Source organism: Brienomyrus brachyistius, chromosome 10 (genome assembly GCF_023856365.1).
Source record: "Brienomyrus brachyistius isolate T26 chromosome 10, BBRACH_0.4, whole genome shotgun sequence".
Taxonomy (NCBI): Eukaryota; Metazoa; Chordata; class Actinopteri; order Osteoglossiformes; family Mormyridae; genus Brienomyrus; species Brienomyrus brachyistius.
In genome coordinates, this window is record NC_064542.1 from 9,906,137 (window position 1) to 9,933,466 (window position 27,330).

Genomic DNA, 27,330 nt, shown 5'->3' on the forward strand with positions numbered 1-27,330 from the left:
ATTCTCAAGGGCAGAGGAGTTTCCAAAGATTTTACTGATCTGCTGGAAGTGGATGCAATTTTGAAAACTCTGTGTTATGACCAATTCAGCATTACATTTTGCCAGCCATTAAACCTTCTAAAGCGCCTCACAGAAAGGGCAGTCATCTGAAGGAGTTACTGTTTGGTTCACATGGATTTAAAAGAATTTTCTAAAATATTGATATGATACTGCTTTGCCAAGCTGGTAAGCAGTTAATAATGGCACTCTAACATTGTGTTACGTAAGAAGATAATTGCACATTTACTGCTATGTCGTCCTATGGAATGTAAAGCCAGAAAAAATATTAAGTATCCAAATACAGGAATCTGCTTTGCTGCACTTTAGTTGAAAAGGCCCGTTTACAATATTTTGATAAGCATTTCGGAACTAATTAAACTCTTGGCTGAAGCATTAGGGAACATTAGAGATTTGTGTCAAGAAATAGTTGCAGATCGGTATCACAAGTGTGTTGTGGATGTTGAGCAAATTCAGGAAGGTTTAAACTGACCACATATTCAGTCCTATAGACCGGCACTGAAAGACAAAGAAATCCATCACAATCAGCTGTAATAATTGTACTAGATCTTGGCATTACACTAAATTATTTTCAACTAAACACCAGAAATAATTCCATCTCTCAGTTTAATCTATCCATCGATCCATAAGTAATAAGTAAAAAACATATACAATTAATAAATGTAAAAATAGTTTTATTGTAATGCTACATATATGTATTGTTTTAGCTACACAGCATAAAAACAGGAAGAAAAACACAATAAAGAAATTAAAGCAAAAATTGACAAAAAAAGTGATACAGAGCCGCTCTAAGCTTAATTAGCAGGCAGGATAATTGGAACTGAAGCACCTCTGGCTTTGTGTATTTATGTCTGGCATAGTAAAACATGAATTTTATTTCAGTTTTCTCTGTGCATTAACTTTGTCCTCCTCTTAGAAAATGGTGCAGGGAAAATGATCAGAAATTGGATCCAGTTTTTGCTACAGTGCAAAAAAGGTTACATCATCTCCACTGGATATTTAAAAATATGCAGGCAGGTTTTTTATTTTACTGGGGATCGTATTTAATTCTGCGGGATAGAAATGATTCCCTTTTCATTTCCCTGTTCGGTCTTCCTGCCGCAAACCCCGAAAGCTTTCAGCCTGAGGCGTTCACTGTCGGAAGGGTTAGCTGGAGCTGTGGGTGGGGATTCTGTCCAGTGCAGACTTCATTAATATTTCACCCATCATCCGTATTTGGTATCTAACCATCTACTATCAGAAACTAATGCCATTCATTTGGAAATGCGTCTCCAAAGGGGCTCACGGGCATTAAAGTTTATGCGTATGGCAGAATTTCGTTGCTGTCGGTAGCATATAAAAGCTTGCATTGTGTATGCACTGTAGGAATCAAGTCTGTTTTGCCGAGGTAAACAATATTGGCTTCTTTGTGGAGGACTGTGAAAATTCTGTTCCTTCTCAGTGCTGCTGTTGAAAATCTCATTATGCAGAGTGTGTGTGTGTGTGTGTGTGAGGGGGGGGGTGTAGGGTTTGGGGCTTAACTTGAGGGTCTGCTGCCCCGGAGGTGTTCTGGAATTTCTTCTCCTCTTTCATGAGGTGTTGCTTTTGGACACACGCGCGCACACATGCACTCACACACACACACACACACACACACGTGCCACACAGCCCCTGCCTGTGAACCATGGGGTCACACTCCGATTCTCTTTAAGGGATTATCCTTTGGAGTACCAGAGGTTGTTAATGTTGGGCTAGTGGGGTCGGCTGTGCTGCCCACTGGGTAGAAAGCGACACGGTCTGTCCTCTGGGTCTGAACGTGTGACTGACTGCGAGTCAGTCTGCCTGTGACTGTGAGCTGTCCCCACTGTCAGCCCACCACAGCAATTTGGATCAGATTGCTGCAAATTCTTGGATAGGTTTTGGTGCATTGGGGGTTTTTTCTTTGTTTTATAATATTCTGTAACACAATATAAGATAACGGACAGCATGCAATTATCTATCTATCAATCAGTCTTCTGACTGCTCAGCGGTACAAAAGAATGTAAAGTTCGCCAAGTGATTTTTGTGGTGTTTGACATCAATACTGTGTCTTTTAACCAGCATATACAGACATTTTTAGTGCGATAATTAGCATCCAGGTTGAAAGGCGCAGATATGAACAGAATAAGACAGTTTCTCCATGATGTACCGCACTGTGCAAAAGTCTTGAACAGTCAAAGGAAATGTTTAAAGCTGTTTATCTGAGTAGTAAGTGTACATTTGTTAAATTAAAAGTAGCACAATAAAAACTAACAGGGATTTGTTCTGTTCTCCAAAAAATTTACTGATATCTAGTTGGATGGCTAGATGCACATCGCTTCAGTTCCCAAACCTCTCCTCAGGTACACTTCAGACATTGCATGTATTTGTTAAATGTCACCACCAGTCCACTTGATTAATTTAATTAGTTTTTAAAAGTGCAAAAAGAAAACATGGTTGTACTGGAAGGATGCTTGAATTTCTGGGGTGACTTTTGAAATTGTTAAGCTAAGATGCTTTGATAGACATAATATCATAGTTTCATGCCAACATTAAGATAATTTAAGCATCATTTTCTTTGATTGGCCAGGACCTTTGCACAGTACTGTGCATAATACAAGCTGAGTGAATTTTGATTCAGTTAGTCAGTCTAGAGAGCTGATATCCACAGCAGATCATTTTTTTCAGGCAATATGTAACAGAATTTGGTCTGTTTCATGCAATAGGTTTTATTTTGATCGTTTTACTAAGACGACTGACCCCCTCCCAAAAAAAAAAAAAAAAACTCATTGAACTGGCTCTCCTGGGGCATCCAGCTGCTGCTTAAGTCAAAGGAATGCTATAAGGAGCACGGAATTCCCGTAATGGCGTTTGGCGATATGCGAAAGCCATGTCTGCTTTCTGGTGGTCTTATCAGTGCAGGTGTCAGCTGCTCTGACGGTCCTGGCGGGGCGAGCCGTGTACTGAAACGGGTGGCCAGACCCGTGTGCATACCGTCGGAGTCTCCCCAGGAGGACAACCAGGCAGTTGTCTCTGGAGAGAGTCTATATAAAAAGCATGAATTATGAGTCTGCACCAACGTACAGTATACTTACCTATAAAAAGTGCTTGGGCAGCTGTGCCATTTGACAGTGTTTTCCTGCCCTTCTGCAAACACAGTAGTGCCGATGTGGGCTTATTAACTCATCGAGATGATGGAATTTGTACAAACAGAAAATAAAGACCCCAGTGCAACTTTACAGCCATAACTGCCAAATTACAGCAAGAAACTCCCAGTGCTACAGTGTCAGGAAATCCCAGCGTGGCGGCCATTTGAATTATGCAATGGTCTGTGATTTATGCAGCTGTATTCTCAGATGAAGGGTTGATTTGCACTTGGAAGGGTGAGAGCGTCTCGTACTGGTCCCACCCAAAGTGCAAACTCCAAATCGTCGCCCCCATCTGTACAATCTCAGTAAGGTTTGTTTAACAAGCACAAATGCCCCTCTGCTGTGGCCTTCTCATACCCAGTGTCTCGGGCTTCCTCAAAACAATTGCCAGAGGTGGATAGTTCAGGTTTAGAAAGTAAAAATCCAGACCAAGTTTTTGTTGTTTGTTGCGACATGCATGTTTCTCATTGTGTCGCAGGTGATGACAAATAGAATGAAAGGGAATCACCGGTGGAAGACAAACGCTCTGCGACAGAGAGGGGTGCTTGTCTAGATGGGCTTCTTCACCAAAATTTGCTCCCCCGAATCGCCCTGTCAGTGTGGCGGACGACACTGTTCTTTGAAGTTGTGCTAGGTTATGCAGAGCATAAGATTAATGCGTCTCTCTGCTTTCATTTGAATCACTGGGCAGCTCTAAAGGGTAGGACAAAATATTCAAGACCCCTCCCCAGGCTGTAATAAAACTGCACTGATGCTTTGCACCCCCCCTCCCCCCCCAAGTATACTTTATTTGACAGATTCAGTGCATTTCTTATGCCTGACCGGGAAAGAAAAGTCAATATAATATAGCCCTTTGGGCAAAGAGAATTTAAAACTTTGAAAGGTGAGATGCACAGCTCCAGATCATTAGCTGCCAATTTAAGTTATCCATCTTGTGTCAGTTCAGGAGACAATATATACAAACACATTTTGACAAATGTGGGCTTTATGAAATAATAGAATAAGGAATTTCTTAATTGTGACGGGCTGGCCCCCCATCCTGGATTGTCCCCTGCATCGTGCCCATTGTCCCGGAATGGGTTCCGGACCCCCCGCTATCCAGAGAGATAAGTCGTTTGGAAAATGGATGGATGGATGGATGGATTATCTTAATTAGGTAATCATTCCAGGTAATGCATTCCATGCATTTTAATTCTGTGCATCTCCTGGGCATAGCTATGTAGTTATCCTGTTAACCTGGACGGCTCCAGTGAAGTATCAGGCTATATAATGGCAAATAGAAATTTGGTAATGAGACAAAAGAAAGATGAACAGAATAGAACATTAGGACACCATATATGACATGTAAAGACAGTAAAATCTAGACATGGACAGAAGACAAAAAATATATAGATAACTGATTAGATGGGAACTGTGAGCAACTGGGCAACAGCGGATGGGCTATTACATAAATGTGCTGGCTTTTCAATGTGAGCTAATCGACCATAATAACAATCAATATTTGACTGTAAGAAGCATCACATCCTGTGATTCTATTTTAGGTCCTTGCGTGCTGTATTGCCATTGTGTGCTGTCCCGTGAATGTAACGTTACAATGTTTAGCATCGTTGGAGTGAAAGTGCAGCTCTTTCTTTCGGCCACCGTGGAGCCCTGCATTCCTGCTGGTAGCCACAAATGAGATCCAGATCGCCCACCTGAAATCATTCCTCCTCATTCCTCCACCAGGACCTTAAATTATAAGTGATAGCGGCCTGTATTACAGGTTATTACTTCTGAGGTGAGGGCTTGTGTTACACACAGAGGGCAAACCGTGCTTTCCGTCTGGGGGTCCCAGTGTGGAAAAATCCACTGCCTTCTGGCGGGGGGGGTATAGAGGGGCGCCTTTCCGTGCCACGGGGTCTGAAGGTCACTCAAGTCCTTGCTTCTCAGAAAATAAAGACCCCAAAAGATGACAGCACCTCTCATCAAGGACAATGGCCTACAGCGCCTTCATTTATATTGCTGTAAAAGTCTCAAACAAAAAATCAAATAATGTCATGATTACAAGGCCATAGATTTGAGATTGGACAGTAGGGACAGGTGCTGATTGCCAAATTCGCCCTTGTATGATTGATATAATTTAACTGGATGTTGGTAATGTATCAGATTTTCAGCTGAAGTGCGCTGAAGGTATTTTTGGGGGGGTGTATATGTCAGTTGCCGCTGGGGGTCGCAAAGATGAGAAGAAGGTAATACATTTATCTCAATTCTTGATAGAAAATGTGTGTTAAATTGCGATAAAATTTTAGCAGTGTGTTACCATAGCAGTAGGTAAATGTTGTTTTTTTAAGGTACAGAAATTGACTCTGAATGACATTTTTGTACAATTGGGGGTACATTAATGTTGTTTGTACCTAGCTATAAAAAAGCTATACCAGGGCTGTACCCTTTTTTCTGACCGTGTAGGTTAGTTATGGAGGCTGACCCCCTCCCAACCAGGGACTAAGCCCTTTTTCCTTGCTTTTGGGATTTTAACTCACACAAAAATGGTCTAAGGGCAGAACAAAAAAAAAAGATTGATTCAGAGAGATAACCAATCAGATTGTAGAAGAGGTGGGTCCAAGAAACTAGAGGAGGAGGGACCAACACATCAGATATCTTGGTCCTGCCTCTTATAGTTGCTTGGACCCACCTCCTCTATAATCTAATTGGTTATCTCTCTGAACTGATCATTTTTCGTCCTGCCCTCAGAGCTTTTCCCTTTCTGTAACAAGGCCAGTGGCCTTGTCTTACTGCATCTATAGGAGTATTTGTGAGGACGCAGTGTGTTGTGTCGCACTGCAGGAGGCGCTAGGAGTTTCAGGTTTTTCCAGTCAGGAACTCTGCTGTTCTTGAAGGGGAGCAGGGGGGGGTCAAGATGAAGACAGACAGTGCAGGGCCTCGCCCCCCCATCCCCCAACACAGACAGACACCCACGGCCCTAAGCACGTTATCTCCCACCCACACTTTGCCCCCCTAGACTGACAGTCTGAGAAACCAGCCAGTGATGTGCATTAATTGTATTTTTTATTCATCATCATGTAACATGCAATGGATTTTTAAAAAATATTATAATACCTGTTACCTGCTAGTAGTATATTTTTCTGCAAAATGGATGGAATGGTTATTTTTTTGCTGAAAATGTGCTTTTTTTTTTTTTTTTAAATAAAAATTGAGTTCCTGTGCTAGAGCAGAGCAGCTTAAACGGGGCTGATATCTAGCGAGCGCAGCCTCCCACCAGGACATCCAGGTCCCGTTCTGGAGGCCGCCGCCGGGTCCATAAATTCAAGGTTATTTAGTGATCCAGCGAGGTTTGGCCCAGTCTTCACCACGTGCATAAGAAGGTTGACCTCTCCCCCCGCGGAGGGGGGGGGACAGTCACCAGTGCCGGTCATTTGCACAGACTGGTGGGGAAATGACATCTAAATAAATGTGATGACACTAGAAAAGAGAAGAGCAGAAATGAAAGGCTGAAAGGTCCCCTGGGCCGGCGGGACACGGACAGGAAGCGCGGTGCAGGAACGCAGGGGGCTGGGGCGTAGGAAACCTGCACAGATGGCTCCAGCAACATCCTCCATCCAGTGCGGAGGCAGGAAAGAGGAAGGGCACCACATGGCAGATGGACACGAGCTGAGCCCCCCCCCCCGCTTTATGCGTTTTATGGATGTCTCCAGTGCCGGAGCGGCAGAGACGGCGGGGGCCGCAGTGCCAAACGGGCGGGAAATGGGTGTTGGTGGCTTTTTTGTGTTTCCCTGTCTGGGTTCTGCGCATGTGGCGAAGTGACCGCCAACCCCCCCCCCCCCCCACAGCCGTGTCAACCGAAGCGTCAAATAGCTGGAGAAAGGGGTGTCTGTATGGGGTGCTGACTCCGCAGAACCAGCAGGAGGTCTGCTCTGTGGCCTGGCTGCCCTCCGCTGACGGCGGAGCGCGACCTATGCAAGGTGACATTTTCGGAGATAGATAGATAGATAGATAGATAGATAGATAGATAGATAGATAGATAGATAGATAGATAGATAGATAGATAGATAGATAGATAGATAGATAGAAAACCTCACATCAATGTCAGTGATGAAAAATGTATATATATATTTGAAATGTTCAAAAGTATATGGTGCACTGTACTAAAGTATTAAGCCATCAAGGGAAATGTTTAAAATTATTTAAATGTATAAATCCATGTCAGCAAATAAAACGCAGTTTAACAATGGAATATATGCAAATGAACAGTAACGTGATGAAAGTAACAAGAATTGATTCTGTTCTCCAAAAATTTACTGATATCTTGCTGGATGGCGAGTTGAGCACCGTTTCAGTTCCCTAACCTCTCCTCGGGGGCACCTCAGCCATTCCATGTATTCCATGTAATTAACTTGATTAATTAAATTATGATGAGGTATTGATTACCCAAATACAGTATGTTATGCTGTTGGTGGAGTCAAATGCCTGGGCATGATGGACTGCAAACACTGGGGGATTTAGGGGAGATTTTATAACGGTTACGCTAAAACGCTTAGACAAAGTCATGTTTTACACCAACATATAGATGAATTTTCTTTGGCAGACTTTTGCACTGTGCAGTGTATAAACCTTCTAATTCTGACTGAATTGTCCTCAGAAAGTCAAAACTACAGTGTACAAAGGAAACGCAACATGTTTCTTTCAGGATGAAATGCAGAAAAGATAAGCGTTAAACAGGAAAACAGGCAACCTGCAGCAGAAGCTAAATATCCTTGTGAACGGAACTGTCAGCAGACATTTGTTTTGCAGTCAAAAGCAGCAAGAAACATTTCCAGCGATTTAAAAGAACATTTAACTACACGCTTCGGGTGAATAGCTGACATTATAAGACAGTGCTTGTGGAGAATCCACAGCAGGCCTACATTATTGTCAGCAGGTGGGGGAGTTAGGCCTTCAGTTTCAGGGGATCATTAGTTTGATGCCAGTAGGAGTCCAGCATGTGAGAACATGCAGTGTAGTCCATCATGGGGCACTCTGACAGATTGAAGTTGCATGCTGCTCAGTTTCTCAGGAGGGCTGTTGGTCACATGACGCCTTTTACGTGGCGCGGCAGGGCCTCCAGCCGCAGGCGTTTAGGTAATGAGATTCGCTTTTGTAGACCATTAGGAAATTGCCCTCGTTTTTTTGTTTCACGTTGACTAACACATAAATAACATTCTGAGGAATAGGCAACATGGATTTAGGAGAGGTATAGACTGTTTAAATAATCTACTTGAGTTCTTTGAGGAAGCTACAACAGAAATTGATCACAAGAAGGCCTACGATGTGATCTACTTAGATTTCCAGAAGGCGTTTTATGTTGTCCCACACATGGGGCACTACAGCAATTCTGTGCTATTACAGCTCTGCCTTTTTACTTTTCACACTTTTATGGGCTGTGGTGGCAGGGAGGGTGAAGTTCTATGGTTCTCTGCGCTAACAGCAGAACATAATATCTTAATTCCAAGTTGGGACTAATATACTCACTCAGCATAACCCCATAATCCCACTGAAAGCAGGATTACGGACATAGGAGAAAAATTAAATGATGTGTGGCCCAGGAGTCACGTTTAACCTCAGCGATCTCTCCTCAAACAGCCTGGTTAAAATAATGATGTGTCTGTGAATCTTACCAGTCTCCCATTTCAGGGGATACAGACTTCAGAGAGGTTTCCATTGGCGGGAAAAAAAAAACTCCAAAGACTGGCCATTTGGAGCTGGCTAGCGGTTATACTGCAGATATTTAACAGAAAATGGAGTTACTTGACAGAATATTGCCAGATAATTAACTTGCAGCTGTTTTACTTTATAGCATGCTGAACAAATGCTAATTTTTATTTCCACAAAATAAATGTGACACTCTTCGATTTTATACAGTAAAATGGCTCTCTTTGGGGGGGGGGGGGGGGGGGGGGAGATAGGGATACACAAAAAACAAGGAGATGCACGGGGCAGTGCTATTAGCACCCTGGCACTGTAGAGACAGCATTCCTGCTGTCTACATCTGTACACTGATTTATCCACAAGCAGCAATTTGATCACTGACCATTCTTCCAGAGAAACATGTTGGTAAACAAACATGGCACAGCGGTCAGTTCTGGAGGCCTGGGGAGAGCTTTGTTCTTGGCGTGAGGATCGTGTAGAAGGCAATAACGAATATTAATCTCATTATCCTCCAAAGTTTTATCAATAGGTGGAGCTGCGTGATGTCGTCTTCCGTGTTGAGTAAAAAGGTCTTGGTTTTCACCTGATAGTGGGGATTCAAGAATTTACTGCACTGGTGATGTGCAAGAGGAGATATAGGGGGCTGAGCAGAGAACTGCAAAATTCAAGGCATGTATAGCGCTGCCAAAAGATGACCTCACGCAATGGAGACTTATCCAAAACCTCCATGGCATGAAATCCATTTAAAGCCATGCGTGGTTTTTGCAGAGTGAGTTTGGTTTGCTCACATGGAACGCAGGGACTTGCCAGGCTATAGGATATATGGCTGTAATTGTTTTTAAGCTTGCATTTGTGATACTGTCCATGCAGCTCTGAACAGCTGGACTTCCTATTAATTTATCACATACACCACGCGGTTGATGCCCTTAGTGCTGCCAGTGATTACCACACTTAAAGGGAATTCAATTCATATAAATATGTAAATTATATGATATGATATATGATGATGCTTGAAGTGCCTCCACATCATAAATATCGGAATGAACAGAAAACGTGTCACGTTCAGCGGAGGAAATTTCAGGTCCAGAAAGTAAAAATCCAGACTAAGATTTTGTTAAGTCCTTTGCAAATGTGACTCTTTATGCTCAGCTGGTTGGTAGAAACAAAATGTTGGTCTGGATTTTTACTTTCTGGACCTGAACCTTCCATCTCTGGTCAGGTTCGTGTGTCATTAAAGTGCAGCTTCATTGTAGCTTATTGAAAGACTTGCATCACGTTTTTTACAGCATTATAAGAACACCGTGCATCAGTGGAGGTGAACTACTGCTTGCCAGTGATATTGAATCAGAATTTTGGAATTTCCATCACCCAGCTTGTGGCCTGCTGCCCTGCCAGATGTCACCTGCTGGTTTATTCCACTTACAGACTCCTCAAAAATGGAAGCCAGGATTCATGCATGTTGACAATATACCATAGTATCTAATAAGTATTAGAGAGAATGTACAAATGGGGAAGGGACATAATACTAACCAGGTACAGGAGAATGCCTTTTAATTTTAATCTTTTTTAATTGAGAACCTAATGTATATCAGAATATGGTCAATTTTAAAGAGAAAATTGAGATGTTTTTGTGTCTGCGTCTACTCTGTTTTCAAGCATACTGTAGGATTTGGAAAAGAGACCATGCAAAATGGATATCGCTGGCTTGCACTCAGCATCTGACTCCTAAGACAAGCTTACAAACCAAGATTTTAAACAATTGCCCTGTTTCCTGTTTAGGAAATAGATCCTCACAGATCAAGTGCCCTGCTCTGAGAAGACTAATTGACAGTGTTTCATATTATTAAAGTAACATTTAACTGTGAGGTTCAAAGTGCACGCTGATGGCGAAACTGGACACTTTAAAAATAACGATCGGTTTACTATTGCCAGAAATCAGTGTTAGCTTCTTCTAGACAAGCAAAGCGGTTTTCCGAATTACGTAGATGATAAAGACCAAATTTAGATTTTCACCCTGCTTTATATTAGAAAAAGTTAACAAACAATAAATTAGCAGTAAGATGTCCTAAGCAATGTCCTTAACTTTAAACTTTAAAGGGACTTTGCGCAAGTCACTTTATTTTTGTGTTTCCAAAATCAATTATATATTTTTTATAAACATAAAGCTAGTTTCATATGGGACTGGATTTTATAACTTGAATTCAGTACAACTGTGATCGAGCACTTTTGTCATGATTGAACAATGACTCCATCCATCTTCAAAAATCCATATTGAACGATTTATATTATAACGTGTTACTTGCTCAGTGCCCCTCATTGAGCTCATCTGTGATTCGGCGTTATTCTCTGTCCCATGGCGAGGAAAACAGAAGAAAGATTGTAGTAAAGGGAGGAACTGAGATCACACAGCAGTGTGATGTCATGTAGTAATAATCTCTGCTCTTCCAGCGTTTAGCAGAATGTCTGAGGGTGTCACAGAGTGAATGACAAACCAAAGCAAGATATAAGAAGGAAAAATGAGGAACAGGGGGAAGATAGAGCAAATCACAACCATTCAGTGTCTGTCTTTCAGTCGCCCAGACAAGTTGTCATTTTTTTGAATCAGACATTAAATTGTGACTTTGCTGATCAGAAAAGGGCCTTCGATCAACGAAAAACTAAAATTACAACAAAACGTTTTCGTAAAGTGGAAATCTAAAAATAAAATAAACAAACTTAAACCAAACTAAAACTATAAATACTGCCACCAAAACGAAATAAACTAAATAAAATTAAAACAAACATCAAATGCTTTCCGTTATGGTCCTTTTAATATTATATAGCTAAAGTAATGAAATTTGTTTTTCTTTCCTCCTAGACAGAAATCATTTGAGGAAATGCGCTGCAGTACGTGTCCTTCAGATGACCATTAAAGAAAAGCTGGAAAATGTCCGTTTGAGGGCATTAAAAGGCTACATACAGTGCATTCATGGAGGATTCTCTAAAACTAAGACACATAAAATAGGTGTACGACTTTATCCCTAGAAATAAAATATTAACTGAAACTAAAATGTATAAAAACTAAATAGGAATATATATTTAAAGTAAATGCTAATAAAAACCGGACTGAAAACTACCTAAAACGAAACAAGATTTCAAATGAAATTTGAAAATACTATGAAAATTAAAGGTGAATTTACAATAACACTGCCCTGCATCAGCACAGCGGGGGCCTGCGGGCAGAGAAAAGGCCTTGCAGATTATATGAGACGTACGGAAGCCAAAGGTTTGCTTTCATTTATTGGGTAAATACAGGCAGTGCTCAGACTATTAGCTGTAGGTCAGAGTTATTTGGTCTACACATGGAGACAATTACAAGGCATTTTACCTTTGACCAAATTAACTGAACATATACCCTCATTTTTTGACAGTTACTTAATTTAATCTGTCTTTTTTAATATAATGTAACAAAGCTTGTACATTAACAAACATAGTATGTCAAATTAGCTAAGCAATTATAGAGATTGCCACCAATTCACTTCCAAACAGAAGTCTTGTACATGTCTTGAACCATCAGATGACTATATATCAGCGAAGTGTAGTCTGGATTTATTTATTTTTTTGATTAATTGTCATGATCTGTAGTGGAGTTTAATAGCAGTGCAGCTCACTGTAGTTCAGTATTAGAAAGATCAGTAAGTGTAGAGGGTGCTGAAGGGTCAGATAGTATTTAGGGACATACGGATATACGGGGCAAAGCCAAGTATGATCAGTGCATTCCAGAATTCTGTCAACAAACCTTAGAAATTAGTCATTGTTTGTAACATGATATACAGATATACTTCGGTATGTGGGTATAATCACGTGCGGATAATGGTTGTGGTTGATCTAGGGAGGATGAGTTAAACTGTAGTTTCTGGTCTGGGTTTCCTCGGGTATATTAGTATTTTTAAGTAGGGTTGACTTGTCTTATGAAAATTCCAGTACAATCAAGATAATACGAGCACATATGAGATGCTAAATTAATTCTAAAATTACATTATAATACAATACATGTGTAAGTGTGTAATGGGCTTGGAAGGGGGGGGCAGTGATGAAGGTCTCATTGTTAGTTTATCCTACCAACACGCCTAGGAATTACCCCATTTATCAGAGTCTCCATCCCAGACAATCTTTCTCCAGCTCCAAGGGGAAAAAAAGCTCAGTCCAGTGAATGATAGTGGGTAGACATCATTCCACCACGCCAGGGTCACACGTTCACCTCCGCAAGGAACACGGTGCCGGATCCAGGGTGGGGCGCTGGCACATACAAGCCGACACATGAAGCTGAGCAAAACCTATACCTTAGCAGGCTGATCTCAGTGTATTCCCTCACCCCCTGACCCAGCTTGACAACACATTCTTGGACGCCTGCCTGAGCTGTCCCCCCACCCCCACCCCCGAGGTTTGCACACTGTCTTCTTCTTCAGTGCCGTGTTTTTCTTAGCAGAAGGTTGGAAAAGCTCTCCAGATGAGGCCTGTACATGGGCCACTTGAAGGCTGACACAGTCTTTCAAGAAATAAAATAAATAAATTGGTGGTGGTGGGGGTGGTGGGGGGGGGGGGGTCGTAACATAAATCTTCATCAGTGCAGAAATCCCCCCTGGGAGGGATTTAAAGTGGATGCTGATGTATGAGAACATAAATAAATAAATATGATTTATGTGTGGTCAGCAATTTCGGTGCGGACTAGCGTTAGCGCTGGATGCTTACAAAACCTCATCGTAAAACTTACGGAGAGCCTAGTAATGAGATTAAAAGATACTTTTGACTGTTTCGTGCACCTGGGAAGACACTGTGCTTCTAGCGAGACGCAGGAAAAATCAAGAAGAAATAGCTATGATGGCAAATGACACATTATGAAGCACGTAATGGGTTCTTCATTGTACAACGTTGACATTGCAGACCTGGCCCTCGTCCCTAATGGACTTTCTTCCATAACATTGGCTCTGTTTACAAAATAAAGCCATAAAGCAGAGGCTGAGAGTATAGATTTTTAGTTGCAGTATTACAAACATACTACAGTAATTGTTTTGTTGTGAAATAAGTATCTTTACTACAAAGAAGACAAAACACAGTAGGAAAGTACAGTATAAAGAACGTTGTAATCCCAGACAAGATTATATGCACTGAGGGAAAGCCTATCTGAGATGAAAAGCAATAATTGGGTATAAAATAAGCGGTGATTCACAAGTAGCTTAACATTATGTAATGTTAGTTATTGCTAATAGGTGATGAATTCCAGCAATTCGAGGAGACATTTTGCAGATGGGTGCTTGTACAGGAAGCAGAATGTGCTTCTGTGCCTCAGAAATGGACAGATCGCTTAGTTTCAGCGGAAGAGGAAGAAAATTTTCTGCTCAGAATGTGCTCAGCTAACCAGAGGCAACACAGGAGCTGGTGTACACTGGACGCGGAACAGTTAAGTTCTTCGGTCGGGAAGCACTGTAGTTTACAGTTCGCACAAACGGCTGTCTTTGTGGCCAAAGTGCATTCCCAGGAATCGACTCAACCCCCCCTGAAATGTACTAATGAAACTGTGTGGTACATGAACTGCTCTGAAATTGAACCTTTTCACTTGGAGTCAGTCACCATCTTGGCCTACTAACGGATACCATCAGTAAATAATTAAAAATGAAGTCTAATGACGTGGGTAATGTAATCCCTTTCACTCTTGTGCTCTTGTTGCTATGAGACAACAGACTACACTCAGTCTACAGAAGGTTAAATTTAAGCCTGGCTCTGAAGGCCTGTGTCAGATATAATGTTTTAACAGCTGCCCGGTCGCCATTGACTAATCGGCGTTTTATCGACATTCAAATTTTCTTTTTCTTTATCTTGACTATTATACCAACAAATAGCGAGGTGCCTCTAGCAAACAGCCTGTCCATCTTATGCAGAACACCTCCATATCAAATTCTCAGAAAAGCTATGAAACACAAGAGCAGTTCCATCAGTTTTCTGCTGCCTTTCTGTTATTCTACATCACATTTTTCACATTTTTCTCCTCTAAATCTAAGTCATTCCTGTGGGTTCTTGCCGCTTTTTCCATGTTTAATGGATTGGTTTTAAATGAGATTCCCACAGACTTAAGTGCCAGGTAGCATTTCCCTCTAAAATGGTTTCAATCACAAGTGGTTTAAGGGGTCACTTAAAGCTGGGGGACTGAGGCAAAAATAAATGTCCACCTCACCTTACTGTAGGTTTGCCTATTACCAATATCACACCAGCCTGCTCCCCGGACGCTCCTCTTATGCATCATGCATTTCTTTGGCAGGAATTCACTTTGTATCACTCTTTTACACAATTGACTTATACACCAAAAAAATCCAAGCATTTGTAGTGCAGGGTGCAAAGTGAGTGCACCGTGCTAGATTTCAACCCGATCGCTCTCAGAGCTAACAAGAAATCAATTAGTAGACCTAACAGGAGAACTAAGATGAAGAAGGAAACAGAAGTGGGTAGTTCTGGTCCAGAGAGTAAAAATCCAGACTAAAATTTTGTTGTAACCGATCAGCTGAATATAAAGTGTCACAGTCACACAGTACCCAACTGGTTGGTTGAAACTAAATTTTGCTCTGGATTTTTACTCTCTGGACCTGAACTACCCACCTCCAGAAGTAAATGACCTATCAGATGTTTTCACAGTGGCTGAATGGGCACCGCTGTAGTGTCTCCTCTCCGGGCTTGTGTGTGTGTGGTCTCTCCCTCTGCTATATGACTTTCTTTTGACCGTTCAGACACATGCATTCAGGAGTCTCTGGATCACCTACAGTTAAGGTGGCCACTCGTCCAGCTTTCGTCCGTACAGTCCATTTATCCAGCCCTCTGTCCGCGCTGCTGTGGGGTGTCCTCCTTTTAGCCCCCCTGTCCTCCTTTTTCCCTCCCCCCTATCTGCCTCCCCATAAACACCTAGCACCACTCCTTTTTGTACACAGGTGTCCTCCTTTTTAAACCTTAGTCCTCCTAACTGAACACAGGTCTCCACCTCTTTAAGTCTTAGACCTCCTTTTTGGAAACAGGTCTCCTCCTTTTTAAGCCTTTTTTCTCCTTCTTGGATACATTTGTCTTCCTTTTTAAGCTTTAGTCGTCCTTTTTGGACATATCTGTCCTCCTGTTTGAGCCTTAGTCCTCCTTTTTGGGCACAGATGTTCTCCTTCTTAAGCCTTAGTCCTCCTTTTTGTACACAGATGTTCTCCTTCTTAAGCCTTAGTCCTCCTTTTTGTACACAGATGTTCTCCTTTTTAAGCCTTAGTTCTCCATTTTGGGCACAGATGTCCTCCTGTTTAAGCCTTAGTTCTCCTTTTTGGGCACAGATGTCCTCCTGGTTAAGCCTTAGTCCTCCTTTTTGTACACAGATGTTCTCCTTCTTAAGCCTTAGTCCTCCTTTTTGTACACAGATGTTCTCCTTTTTAAGCCTTAGTTCTCCTTTTTGGGCACAGATGTCCTCCTGGTTAAGCCTTAGTCCTCCTTTTTGTACACAGATGTTCTCCTTCTTAAGCCTTAGTTCTCCTTTTTGGGCACAGATGTCCTCCTGGTTAAGCCTTAGTTCTCCTTTTTGGGCACAGATGTCCTCCTGGTTAAGCCTTAGTCCTCCTTTTTGTACACAGATGTTCTCCTTTTTAAGCCTTAGTTCTCCTTTTTGGGCACAGATGTCCTCCTGGTTAAGCCTTAGTCCTCCTTTTTGTACACAGATGTTCTCCTTCTTAAGCCTTAGTTCTCCTTTTTGGGCACAGATGTCCTCCTGGTTAAGCCTTAGTTCTCCTTTTTGGGCACAGATGTCCTCCTGGTTAAGCCTTAGTCCTCCTTTTTGTACACAGATGTTCTCCTTAAGCCTTAGTTCTCCTTTTTGGGCACAGATGTCCTCCTGGTTAAGCCATAATTCTCCTTTTTGGGCACAGATGTCCTCCTGTTTAAGCCTTAGTTCTCCTTTTTGGGCACAGATGTCCTCCTGGTTAAGCCTTAGTTCTCCTTTTTGGGCACAGATGTCCTCCTGGTTAAGCCTTAGTCCTCCTTTTTGTACACAGATGTTCTCCTTAAGCCTTAGTTCTCCTTTTTAGGCACAGATGTCCTCCTGGTTAAGCCTTAGTCCTCCTTTTTGGACACAGCTGTCCTCCTTTTTAGAGTCACGCCAGTGGTCGCCCTACCCATAGTTCCTGGGTTTGTGCTTGTGTATGCCCAGTCATAGACATCCATCCCAGCCAGGCTGTTTCCCTGCCTTGTGTCCTTTGCTTCCTGGGATAGGCTGCAAGATCCTGTTTGTACTTTTTTACATTTATTGTGATGCCATAAGCATCCATCTTTAATAACTACTTACCAGTACAGGGTCATAGTCAGCAGAGAGCACCTAAGCGGGACATGGACTGGATGCCAGTATGCCATAAACACTTTGTTGTATTTGGCACAGAACATTTGCAAAATTACTCAAAGGTGGCTTTTAATAGAGTGGTTCTGGCTTATTAGTAATGCAAACCAGAAACTGCCCTTGATCTGGTCATTAAAAACATCAGCCAGCTACTGGCATCTCAGCGCCCAGTCTTCATACAGCTTGGTGCAGAAATCCTTCCCCCTACTTATGAACATACCCTCTTTCAATACATCACTTCATTTTTTCCTTGGCTTGATATCTGAGATTTCCCTGCGATCCATTTCATCTCTTCCAAACAGACTATGAAGTTGGTAGGATTAGTTTGAAGCAGCATCACCTTTTATTGGTTATGCCAGAAGGAAGATACAGTCTTTGTAACATTAATGAATGCCCATACATAATCAGCGAGTAAGTCCGGCTACTGGTGCTTTGCTAACGTATTTAAAACGTTTTAAACGACATTTAAACGACGTTTAAAACGATTTACTGTTTGTATGGAGCAGCTGACTGTTTAACACACTAAGTTGATTTAACGTGCAGTAACTTGATTTAATTTGATTATAGGATTTGTGCTGCGGGAATCTAAAATGACAGTTGCGGATAATTTTAGATAAATGCAAAGCTGGGGCTCTGATAGGAAGGTTCACTGTTGTTTATTCCTTCTGTACTTTCTTTGAACTATTGTTTGGATTTGATATTCAAGTTCCAGTAATACACATTTGTACAAGTGGGATCAAAATTGTTCTGGACCATAACAGAACAATACACATTCACAACAGACATCAACAAGGTTTATTCCTCTTGCTTGTGGTAAAAATAAATAGACCTTTGAACACTTGTGTATTTTGGAGTGCAATGCGGCTAGTAGAGTGTGGCCCTCCAGGCCTGAATGAGGTCCTCCCTGGCCCAGTGCCCACTGGTCAAGTGGGAAAGCATTCGGCATGTGGGACAAGTCAGAGAATAATCTGGAATATAGCAGAGAAGGTGTTTAAGGCTGGGGGTGTCGCAGAGAGCCCTGATCTCATGCAGAGTGGCTGGATAATGCTTTTGGTGCCCACCCACCCTACCATCGAGGGCTTGCTTGTGTGTGACTCAGCAGGTTAAGCCTCTCTGCATGTGCTGGTGATCATGTCACATGTCCACTGGACCCTTGAGCAAAGCACATGGGTGCTGCACGCTAGCTGACCTGCACTGTGACCCCCAAGCCTGCCGTCACCTGTCTGTGTGTCTCATAGAGACCAAGATGGGGGAGGGAAGAAGAGAATTTCCCATGGATGTGAATAAAGTAGTCCTATTGTTATTCAGAAAGGTTGGAGCCCCCTCTTCAACATAGAGCTTGATCTTGTTGGGGATTTCCTTGGCCGCCATCCAACAGTCAGCCACTGATAGTTTAGACAGTTCAGGGCAGCCAGGAGAGTCCCTCAAAAGGGCCGGGACCAGGGAGGGGGGCACCGGGACCCCGAGGCCAGAGCTTGGCCTGACAAACCTTCGAGAGCACCGTCAAATGGCGCGACTGCTGCTGGAGCTCCCCTACCATGAGCCCTGTGAGAGCACTCACTGTGAAAGCTGCCGTTATCATGCACAGATTCCGAGGAAAGCAAAACCAGCAGAAACATTTGGTTCTGCAACCAAATCTGCAGTCTGGGGCGATGGTGTGGGCATCCCTGCCAGCGTCCGATTGCATCAGCTCCTGCGGATGACGAAAAGTGAGAGAGGTGTCACTTGTCAGATGATCCCTGATTAAAAAAAAAAAAAAAAAAAAAAAAGCCTTCATTTCAAAATTCATAGTAATGGAGATATTTTGCAGGGCTAAAAATAATTAAGATACACAGTAGGTCCTTTAGCACTGTGCTCAACGCCTCCAATAGACAGTGTTCTCCGACTACTTGTTCCTACTACCCCTTAAATATTCATGGGTAAAGCATGAATTAAAGAACTTTTTCAAAGTATTTATTTATGTAACAGAACCTGGACTGAAACTACTCTGCCAAGGTCAGTGGACTAGAGAGAAACAAGGAGAGAGTGAAAGAGAGAGAGGGAACTCGCCCAAGAATTCACTGCATGGGCTCAACCAGTGATTTCCAGTCCGGTCCTCGGGCACCCATCTGTCGCTCCGTGTTTTTGCTCCCTCCCATCTTCCTGTCAGACAGTCCGCATTTTTGCTTCCATTATACCACAAGTGTCCCCTGAAAGGTCCCAGATGGTCAGGGCGTCACCCAGAGCATGCGTGGGCCCTGTCAGCGGTGACCGCCTCCCACTGGGGCCCCGGGGCCTCTCTGCACTTTTGCACTTGTGTAGGAAGTAGCTGAGCTCATCACCAGCTGCTGGGTCCGTGACCATGCAAATCATAACGCTGTATCCGGGCATTACATTTAGAAATACGAAAGTCTATCAGATACAACTATAAATTCTGTTAAAAAAGGCAAAAGTTATGATAAAACATTGCCTTAAAAACACAAGAGTCCCCAAAAGTATATTAACCATTGTAAAACAAAATAAGTATAAGGACTTATATAAATATAGTGATATTTTTATTGCTAAAGAAATATTTTATTTTGTTGGCTTTCATTCCTAGAAGGGTTGCACTTTGGGCTCCCTCCTCAGTTTCGTTCCCCCCTCGAAAATGGCAGAGCTGTTCACTGTTTTATTCTCAACATCCACTCCCTCTGTTTTCACTCCTTTCATGTTCAGTCTTCCAGTGAATTTTTGAGGTATTTCAACGAGTTTAAGAAAAAAAGACAAAGAGTGTTCCAGGTAGCACTGCTCGCACAGGCCTGGGTACATGTCCAAGCGTCCAAACCAACTCTCAGTGTACACCGAGGGTCTGCGGCTGACCACAAAATATTTACAGAAGCTTGTGTGTTCTCTATTGCGCCTTAAAGCCAATGTGATGCATATAAACATTTTGGATTTTGTACATGATGTGCTAGATGGTCCATTGGTCCATATGCTCACGTTATGCTCCACCTTTGATAAATCACCCTTGACAGTTGCACCCTGCCATTGTTCAGTGGGGTGACCAAAGCAGGATCAGCTTCACAGTTGTATGATATTGGTTTACAGTTGAGTAAAGTACTCACAAACAGAACACTATCCGGAACAGTGCGCTTTTCTTTGCCATAGAGCAATTTTTATTAGTTTAAGCATGCAAGGAATCGACTAAGGCTTCTGTTAAGCTAAAAGGAGATGAACTAGTTTAGCTTTCCCATGACCGTAACAAGAAAAAGTAGTTAGAAGACAGACAGATGGCTGGATGGATGGATGGATGGATGGATAGTTTTCCATTATTTGCCACTCAAAGGGAAGCCAGTGATTTCAATGATTCCAGGTTTTCATGTTTAATATTTTCATCAAATTATCATGATATCATTATGAGTATGAACAGAGTATGATTACTCCACCGTTCACTTAAGCACTTCAGATATCTGTTTGCTTTAAAGTTCACCGTTCTGGTAACTTTTATGATAAAGAAACAATCCACTTTTAAGGGGTACCATGACCCTTACTTGGAAAAATGGCCTGGATGAATAGCATTGTGATTGTGATGACATTTCGCAGCAAAATGGGAGAGACTATAAAATATTTAAAAATTTAATTTGCAGAGAATGTCACCGGAGCCCCGCAATGGCGAGCATTCAAACGTGCCCCAAAACCCTAAACATCATCTGATATTCATAGGCAGAATTAGGCTTCTTCGGTATATAACTCAACCTTTAAAGGTGGAGCACAGCACAATTCCAAAGCCTCTGGTGACACAGTGGAGTGGACAGTAATACTAACATCAGCAGGCTTCAGGAGATTTCCATCTGTGTATATGGCAGAAGAGCATGAAATGCACAAATAGGTACAAACAAACAAGCCTGGGAATCCGGAATTTCTTTTAATCTTCAGCTCCTATCCTGGAGATTTTGTTTCCATTGCTGTCTTCTTGAATTATTCTCCACACTAATCTCCGCTATAGTATAACATTAACTGCTGTCACGACTGTGTGTGAGCACATTCCTAATTTGGTATGGCAAGATCTTCAGTTGCTGCGCATCTGTTTTGGACGGACAGTATAGCAACTGGATGGCATTCGATTGAAAGAAACATAAACAATAGGCTCTAGCACTGTGCAACTGCAAGCCACCACCTAAGTGTATCAAGTCAAGTCTAGTGGGCTTTATTGTCATATTACCCACATGCAGGTATAGAATTACAATCCCCAGGAAGTCAGAGTGTCATAATACATGTAAATAATGGCAATAAATCATGTATCAGGACTGCATTTCGGTCATATTACTAAGTTAAGTGTTGAGATGGTAAAAAGTACACCATCACACATGTGATATCGCCTTAAAGTTCTAATTGTCTTCTTTAACGAACAACAGGACTTAATAGAGTGCTTTGTATAGTATGAAAGAAGAAACACAATGTCCTTTACAGGGGATAAAAATTAAGAAAAAAAGGTCGGTGAAGCAGCATGGTCAGTGAAGGGGTATGGTTGGTGAAGCAGCATGGTCGGTGAAGCAGCATGGTCAGTGAAGCGGCATGGTCAGTGAAGCAGCATGGTCAGTGAAGGGGTATGGTCGGAGAAGCAGCATGGTTGGTGAAGCAGCATGGTCAGTGAAGCGGCATGGTCAGTGAAGCCGCATGGTCAGTGAAGCGGCATGGTCAGTGAATCGGCATGGTCAGTGAAGCAGCATGGTTAGTGAAGCAGCATGGTCAGTGAAGCAGTATCATCAGTGAAGCAGTATGGTCGGAGAAGCAGCATGGTTAGTGAAGCAGTATGGTCAGTGAAGCACCATGGTCAGTGAAGCAGCATGGTCGAAGAAGCAGCAATGTCAGTGAAGCGGCATGGTCAGTGAATCGGCATGGTCAGTGAAGCAGCATGGTCGGTGAAGCGCCATGGTCATTGAAGCGGCATGGTCAGTGAAGCAGCATGGTTAGTGAAGCAGCATGGTCAGTGAAGCAGTATCATCAGTGAAGCAGTATGGTCGGAGAAGCAGCATGGTTAGTGAAGCAGTATGGTCAGTGAAGCAGCATGGTCAGTGAAGCGGCATGGTCGAAGAAGCAGCAATGTCAGTGAAGCGGCATGGTCAGAGAAGCAGTATGGTCAGTGAAGCAGTATGATCAGTGAAGCAGTATGATCATGAAGCAGTATGGTCGGAGAAGCAGCATGGTCAGTGAAGCAGCATGGACGGAGAAGCAGTATGGTCTGTGAAGCAACAGTATGTTGAAAGCACAGGAAGCATCGCAGCCTATCCTTTGGTTCCAGTCTAACTGCAGCCAACAATGTCCCTCCAAACTGTGATACACTGTAATTCACATCTATCTCATAGTATCCTGGCTTCTTCAACAAACATGCGGTCTGTATGAACTTGATGAATGATCGCCAACTGATTTAATGTTGACATCATCCATAATTTGGTTCAGATATTAAAAAGCGGATAATTAGTATGTTAGCTATGCCGTACTGAGGGCTATAGGCCTACCACCTTGTCTCTTTTCAAAATGTTATTTCAATCTCATTTTTTATTAAATAAATGTACAGTGGTCATTTTTGTATTATTTATTATGTTAGGATTTCTGCCATGGTCTTGTTAATAGAGTTCCCACTGTAATGCTCTCCAGCTGCCATGCCATAATGATATATTTATAAACTTTCTATGAACAACGTGACGCAACCTAATAACGCCCTGAGGGGGTTAGCGCGTGGCTAATGACACCTTAGCCAATGCCTTTTAATGTGACAGTAACGAACGAGGCTTCTCACAAGAACATAATGGCTTCACGGACATTAAAGGAAAAGCAAAAATGGGGGAACCATTATTTCACACGAGCACCAGCAGAACCGCTTCACCGAAAACTCGAGTCAGAGGAGATGTGGAGGTTTCTTCATGGGTGACTTTGCCACTGTAAACCATGTAACAGGTGGATTTGCTGGTATGGGTCTTTTCAAGGGGTGTTTATACTTTGTTTATATAAAAAGCATAACCACCTGTCCTGCCTGCAGGTCTGGTGACTGGATATTCTATGACACCACCCACCCTTGACAGCCAGAAGGACGACATTTTGATCAATGCCAATGACACATTAACTATTACATGCAGGTATGATGACATTTTTTTTTACTGTTGAATTATATTTATTAAAAGTGCACATGAAAATGCATTTTTATTTGACTCGTCAAGAAAGCACTGCATGGAAAGAAAGTAAAATGTGACTGATACTGAACCAGTGAAATGAAATGGCTACATTTATGTTATCCTGTTTCACATATCATATTGTCTTAATAATCATTTACGTTAAAAATGATGATATGGAAACATATATGTATAAAATAATATATGCAAACACATATGTATAGTATGATGGCATGTTATAAATTTTATGTAAGGAAATATTCATTTTTTCCTATTGCAACAAATGTGCATCTAAAGACATTTTACATTTGTTTGTCACATTAAAAAACACAAGTTAAGAAACGAAATACTATATGTTTGTTTTTTGTCAATAACTGTTGGTTTAAATTTGCCAAATATACAGAAAACTGATTTTTTTTCAAAGTCTGTGCCCATTGTAATGTACACATAGAGAAACCACTCTCTTGCTGTTTATCGTTTGCTCCACCACAATACTGAAGGGAAGATATTCCAGCAAATGAACACATTGACTTTTCAAGTTAAAATCCTAATAGAAATTGTCAAAATTCGTTTCAAGCAGAAACCTGAAGAACAAAGGGAATATTTAATGTTTTCTTAGGCTTGAGTTGCTTCACTATGAGGGAAAATGATGCGATGAAAAAAAGTATCATTTATTATTCAATCCATACTGCCTGCATTAATCACCCTGTTTTAGAGAAAAGTGTGACTTCTGTGTGACCTCTCTTTGCCCAGGGGACAGCGCACTCTGGATTGGGCCTGGCCTGAGAAAAGCCTCAGCAAGCAGGAAGTCCAAGATCGACAGGACCAGCTGAAGCCCTCGCTGGTTCCAGACCACAGAGCCATCTGGGTCAGGGAGTGCCAAGGGGAATCTGGGAAACCGTACTGCAAGACGGTGGTCCTCACTTCTGCCCAGAGCAGGGACACTGGCTACTACCAGTGCTTCTACCGGGACATTAAGGCCATCGTCGAAGGCACGACTGCCGTCAGTATTTATGTCTTTGTTAGAGGTGAGTCTTACCTTTGGTGACTAGGGCTGCATCCACATTACAAGCCTCATTGTGCAATTCAGAGGTTTCGCTCAGATCTTGACAGTTCACATTCATGATTACAAGTGACCGGTATCTAACTGTAATGTGAATGCATCTCTTCTCTGAAATGGTTTGTATGCGCACATTGATGCATTTTTGCATGAGTCATCTGTGTCACCAACAACACAAAAAAACCACATGAATTTCGATCTGACCATTCACATTCACGTCGCACTGGCCACGAATCGGATGCGTACCCGGTCTAGGACCACAGACGAAAGTGATTCAAATATGATTTGAAAAGATCAGATTTGTGTGTCCACACAGCCCTGAAAAAAAATCAGATCTGAGTCACGTTCAGGGAAGAATTTGGATTTGAGTCACTTGAACTGCGTAGTGTGAACGTAGCCTAAATGTTTTTATGTGACTTCCAAAGCTTTGCAGTTAGAGTGTGAAATTACCATTAAATTGTGAGTTTTGGAAAGAACTGCATACTGGCAAAGTAAACTAAAGACAAATGTTTGGAGAGCTGGATGCTCTTTCCTGCAGTCCAGAAACAGGTGATTAGCTAAGATGGAGACACTAAATTGGCCGTTGTGCATGAGCATACTCTGTGATGGATTGCCTCGCTTCTTAATTAGCCTCATTGCATGTGTTTGGGCCGTGGGAGGAAGCCCACATGACGCAGGGAGAAAATGCAAACTCTACGTGCTCGGGGCAAAACCTGGACTCGGTCCCTGGTCAACTAGGTCCAAGGCAGTGTGATGCCAACCGATGGGTGAAAATGTCATTTTTCAGCATAAGGCAGCTTTGCTGCATTTTTTTTAAATCAATTGGTTGCACCCCGGAAATCTTTAGAACAACATCTTGAACATGGCCTCTATCTAAATGCCAGGGAACAGACAAGTCATTCCTGAAGACTGGCACAGATTATTGTTGGTGGTCCATTGGGATAAAAACTGAGCATTAATACAGATGATATATTTTAAAATGGATCTGGGATCTTCTGCTCTGGCTTTTAATACCCCATGTGGATACTAGTGGTTTCACACTTAAAGGTTTTGCAGGATGATCGGCCCTAAAAGCAGACAGAGCTTCACATTGTGGTGAAGATATCGGTCGACTGGACTAGATGCATCTATTTCTGAGGTCTTATTCAGCCCAGAGGCCTCGACTCACCACCTTACTTGTCTAACTAAGTTAATAGTCTGGATATTTTGCAAAGTAGCACATGTGGTTCGACATTGGAAACAAACTATTCAGTTTGAAATTCCATTTTTACAGTTTTGATCTTTACACATACAGTGTATATTTTCCTGAATCGGATTTACAGCATGTTAAGCTATAGCCACTGCGGCTGGTCTGTCCTCGCTATCATGGGGCAGAATTGAGGCCAGTCTAATGTCAATAAACGCTCTCAGCAGGAATCGTGTAGCAGCTTTGGTTGTCAGCTTCGTAAAATGTCCCTTCTGGGTGTGGAATTTGCACCATGGTGCTTCATAAAAATTTAAGCTACAGAAAAGTGAAAATAAGCCAATGACTCAGATGTGCTTTGACAATTACAGAAGTTCTTCCTTTAATAAGATCATGAATGATTCAAACATTTTCAAAAATTCTTCTTTAAAAGTTATATTTCGAACTGGAAATGAACTGGCAAATAATGGAAGAACTCAGGAGTGACAGATATGTTGTAGAGAATGTCTATACGACGACTTGGAAAGGAATTTGTGCTGAGCTGTTATTTTGTTGTTTGTAATATGCAGCCATGACCTTGAGCAAACTAAGGTACTACACAACGTACTCACTACTTTAAAGTAAATATATAGAATTAATGTGGGATAAAATGGAAAACAATTGACTCATTAAGATTTAATGGTATAGCATGCTCAAATTTATTTAGGAACAGAAAAGTAAAAATATAATAGACAACATAATTAGTGGAATGGTTTCAATATAAATCACAATTTAAAAATAAAAACATCACATTCTTCTGAGGTTTCTTGGTCATGTCTTGCAAAGACTAATACGTAAAAGGAGCATTCAAACCCAATCAGGTATGAAGCCATTCATACGATCAAAGGTTACAAAAATACTGACCACTAAATATACTTGGCAGAATAGTATGAATCCGAAAACTGAACCGTGTATCAGAATAGCCCTCGTTGCACTGCCTAGACCATGTGAATCTACTAAACGGAAATTTGTAGGGAGCCAATGAAAACAGAAATTTATTCTATAGGATGAAAAAAATAAACAGCCAACCGTTTTCAGTACATTTTGTAAATGTATGGTGGAGCAAGAACAGAGCAATTATAGAAAATGAGCACTTGTTAACAATTATCAACAAAGCACCTGCGTGACGCTGCAGATCCGCACGAGGGACCAAAGTGTTTGCCGGCTGTCCCATTTGGCCCAGACTTGGCTTCGCCCATCGCCCAGTCAAACCGGTCTTTTCTGTGAAGCTTCTCGCTGGCTGGATTTTTACATTTGTGTTTGTTTACGTGCCAGAGGCTTTTATTTGCTTGGCAGACAGGACACTTCTTGTTATAAGAAAAGGTAAAAGGCAAGAAGAGACGCCAATGCTGAAGGAACAGCTCATTTCAGCTGGGCAGTCATTCTGAGCATTTGTTCTGGAGCGGCGTAGAAGGATTTAAGGGCGTGACAGACACTGTCTTCGCGTGGCCTAATCGGAGTACTGGGATCTCACAGAAGACGGGAAGAAACCTGCACCTAGGAAGCCTCGATGCAATTTGAGATTACCTTAAAAATGCACTGAAGCTCATTACCAGGTTTTTAAGGTCTTCAGCAGAAGCACTTACAGCTGTTTTCTATGTCAATGGGTCTCCAACCAAACACCTTGAAAATATTGAATTTCACTGTCTTAT

General features: G+C 42.0%; 1 protein-coding gene across 4 annotated transcripts in view; it reads left to right on the plus strand.

Annotated features, from left to right (window-relative positions):
* flt4 (fms related receptor tyrosine kinase 4) overlaps positions 1-27,330 on the plus strand; it is a 50,722-nt gene that overhangs the window by 1,943 nt on the left and 21,449 nt on the right. For all 4 annotated transcript variants that reach the window (XM_049029402.1, XM_049029403.1, XM_049029406.1 and 1 more), the window contains exons 2-3: positions 23,267-23,363; positions 24,150-24,424. In XM_049029402.1, coding sequence (XP_048885359.1) covers positions 23,267-23,363; positions 24,150-24,424 — 372 coding nt within the window. The remainder of the gene's footprint in view (positions 1-23,266; positions 23,364-24,149; positions 24,425-27,330) is intronic.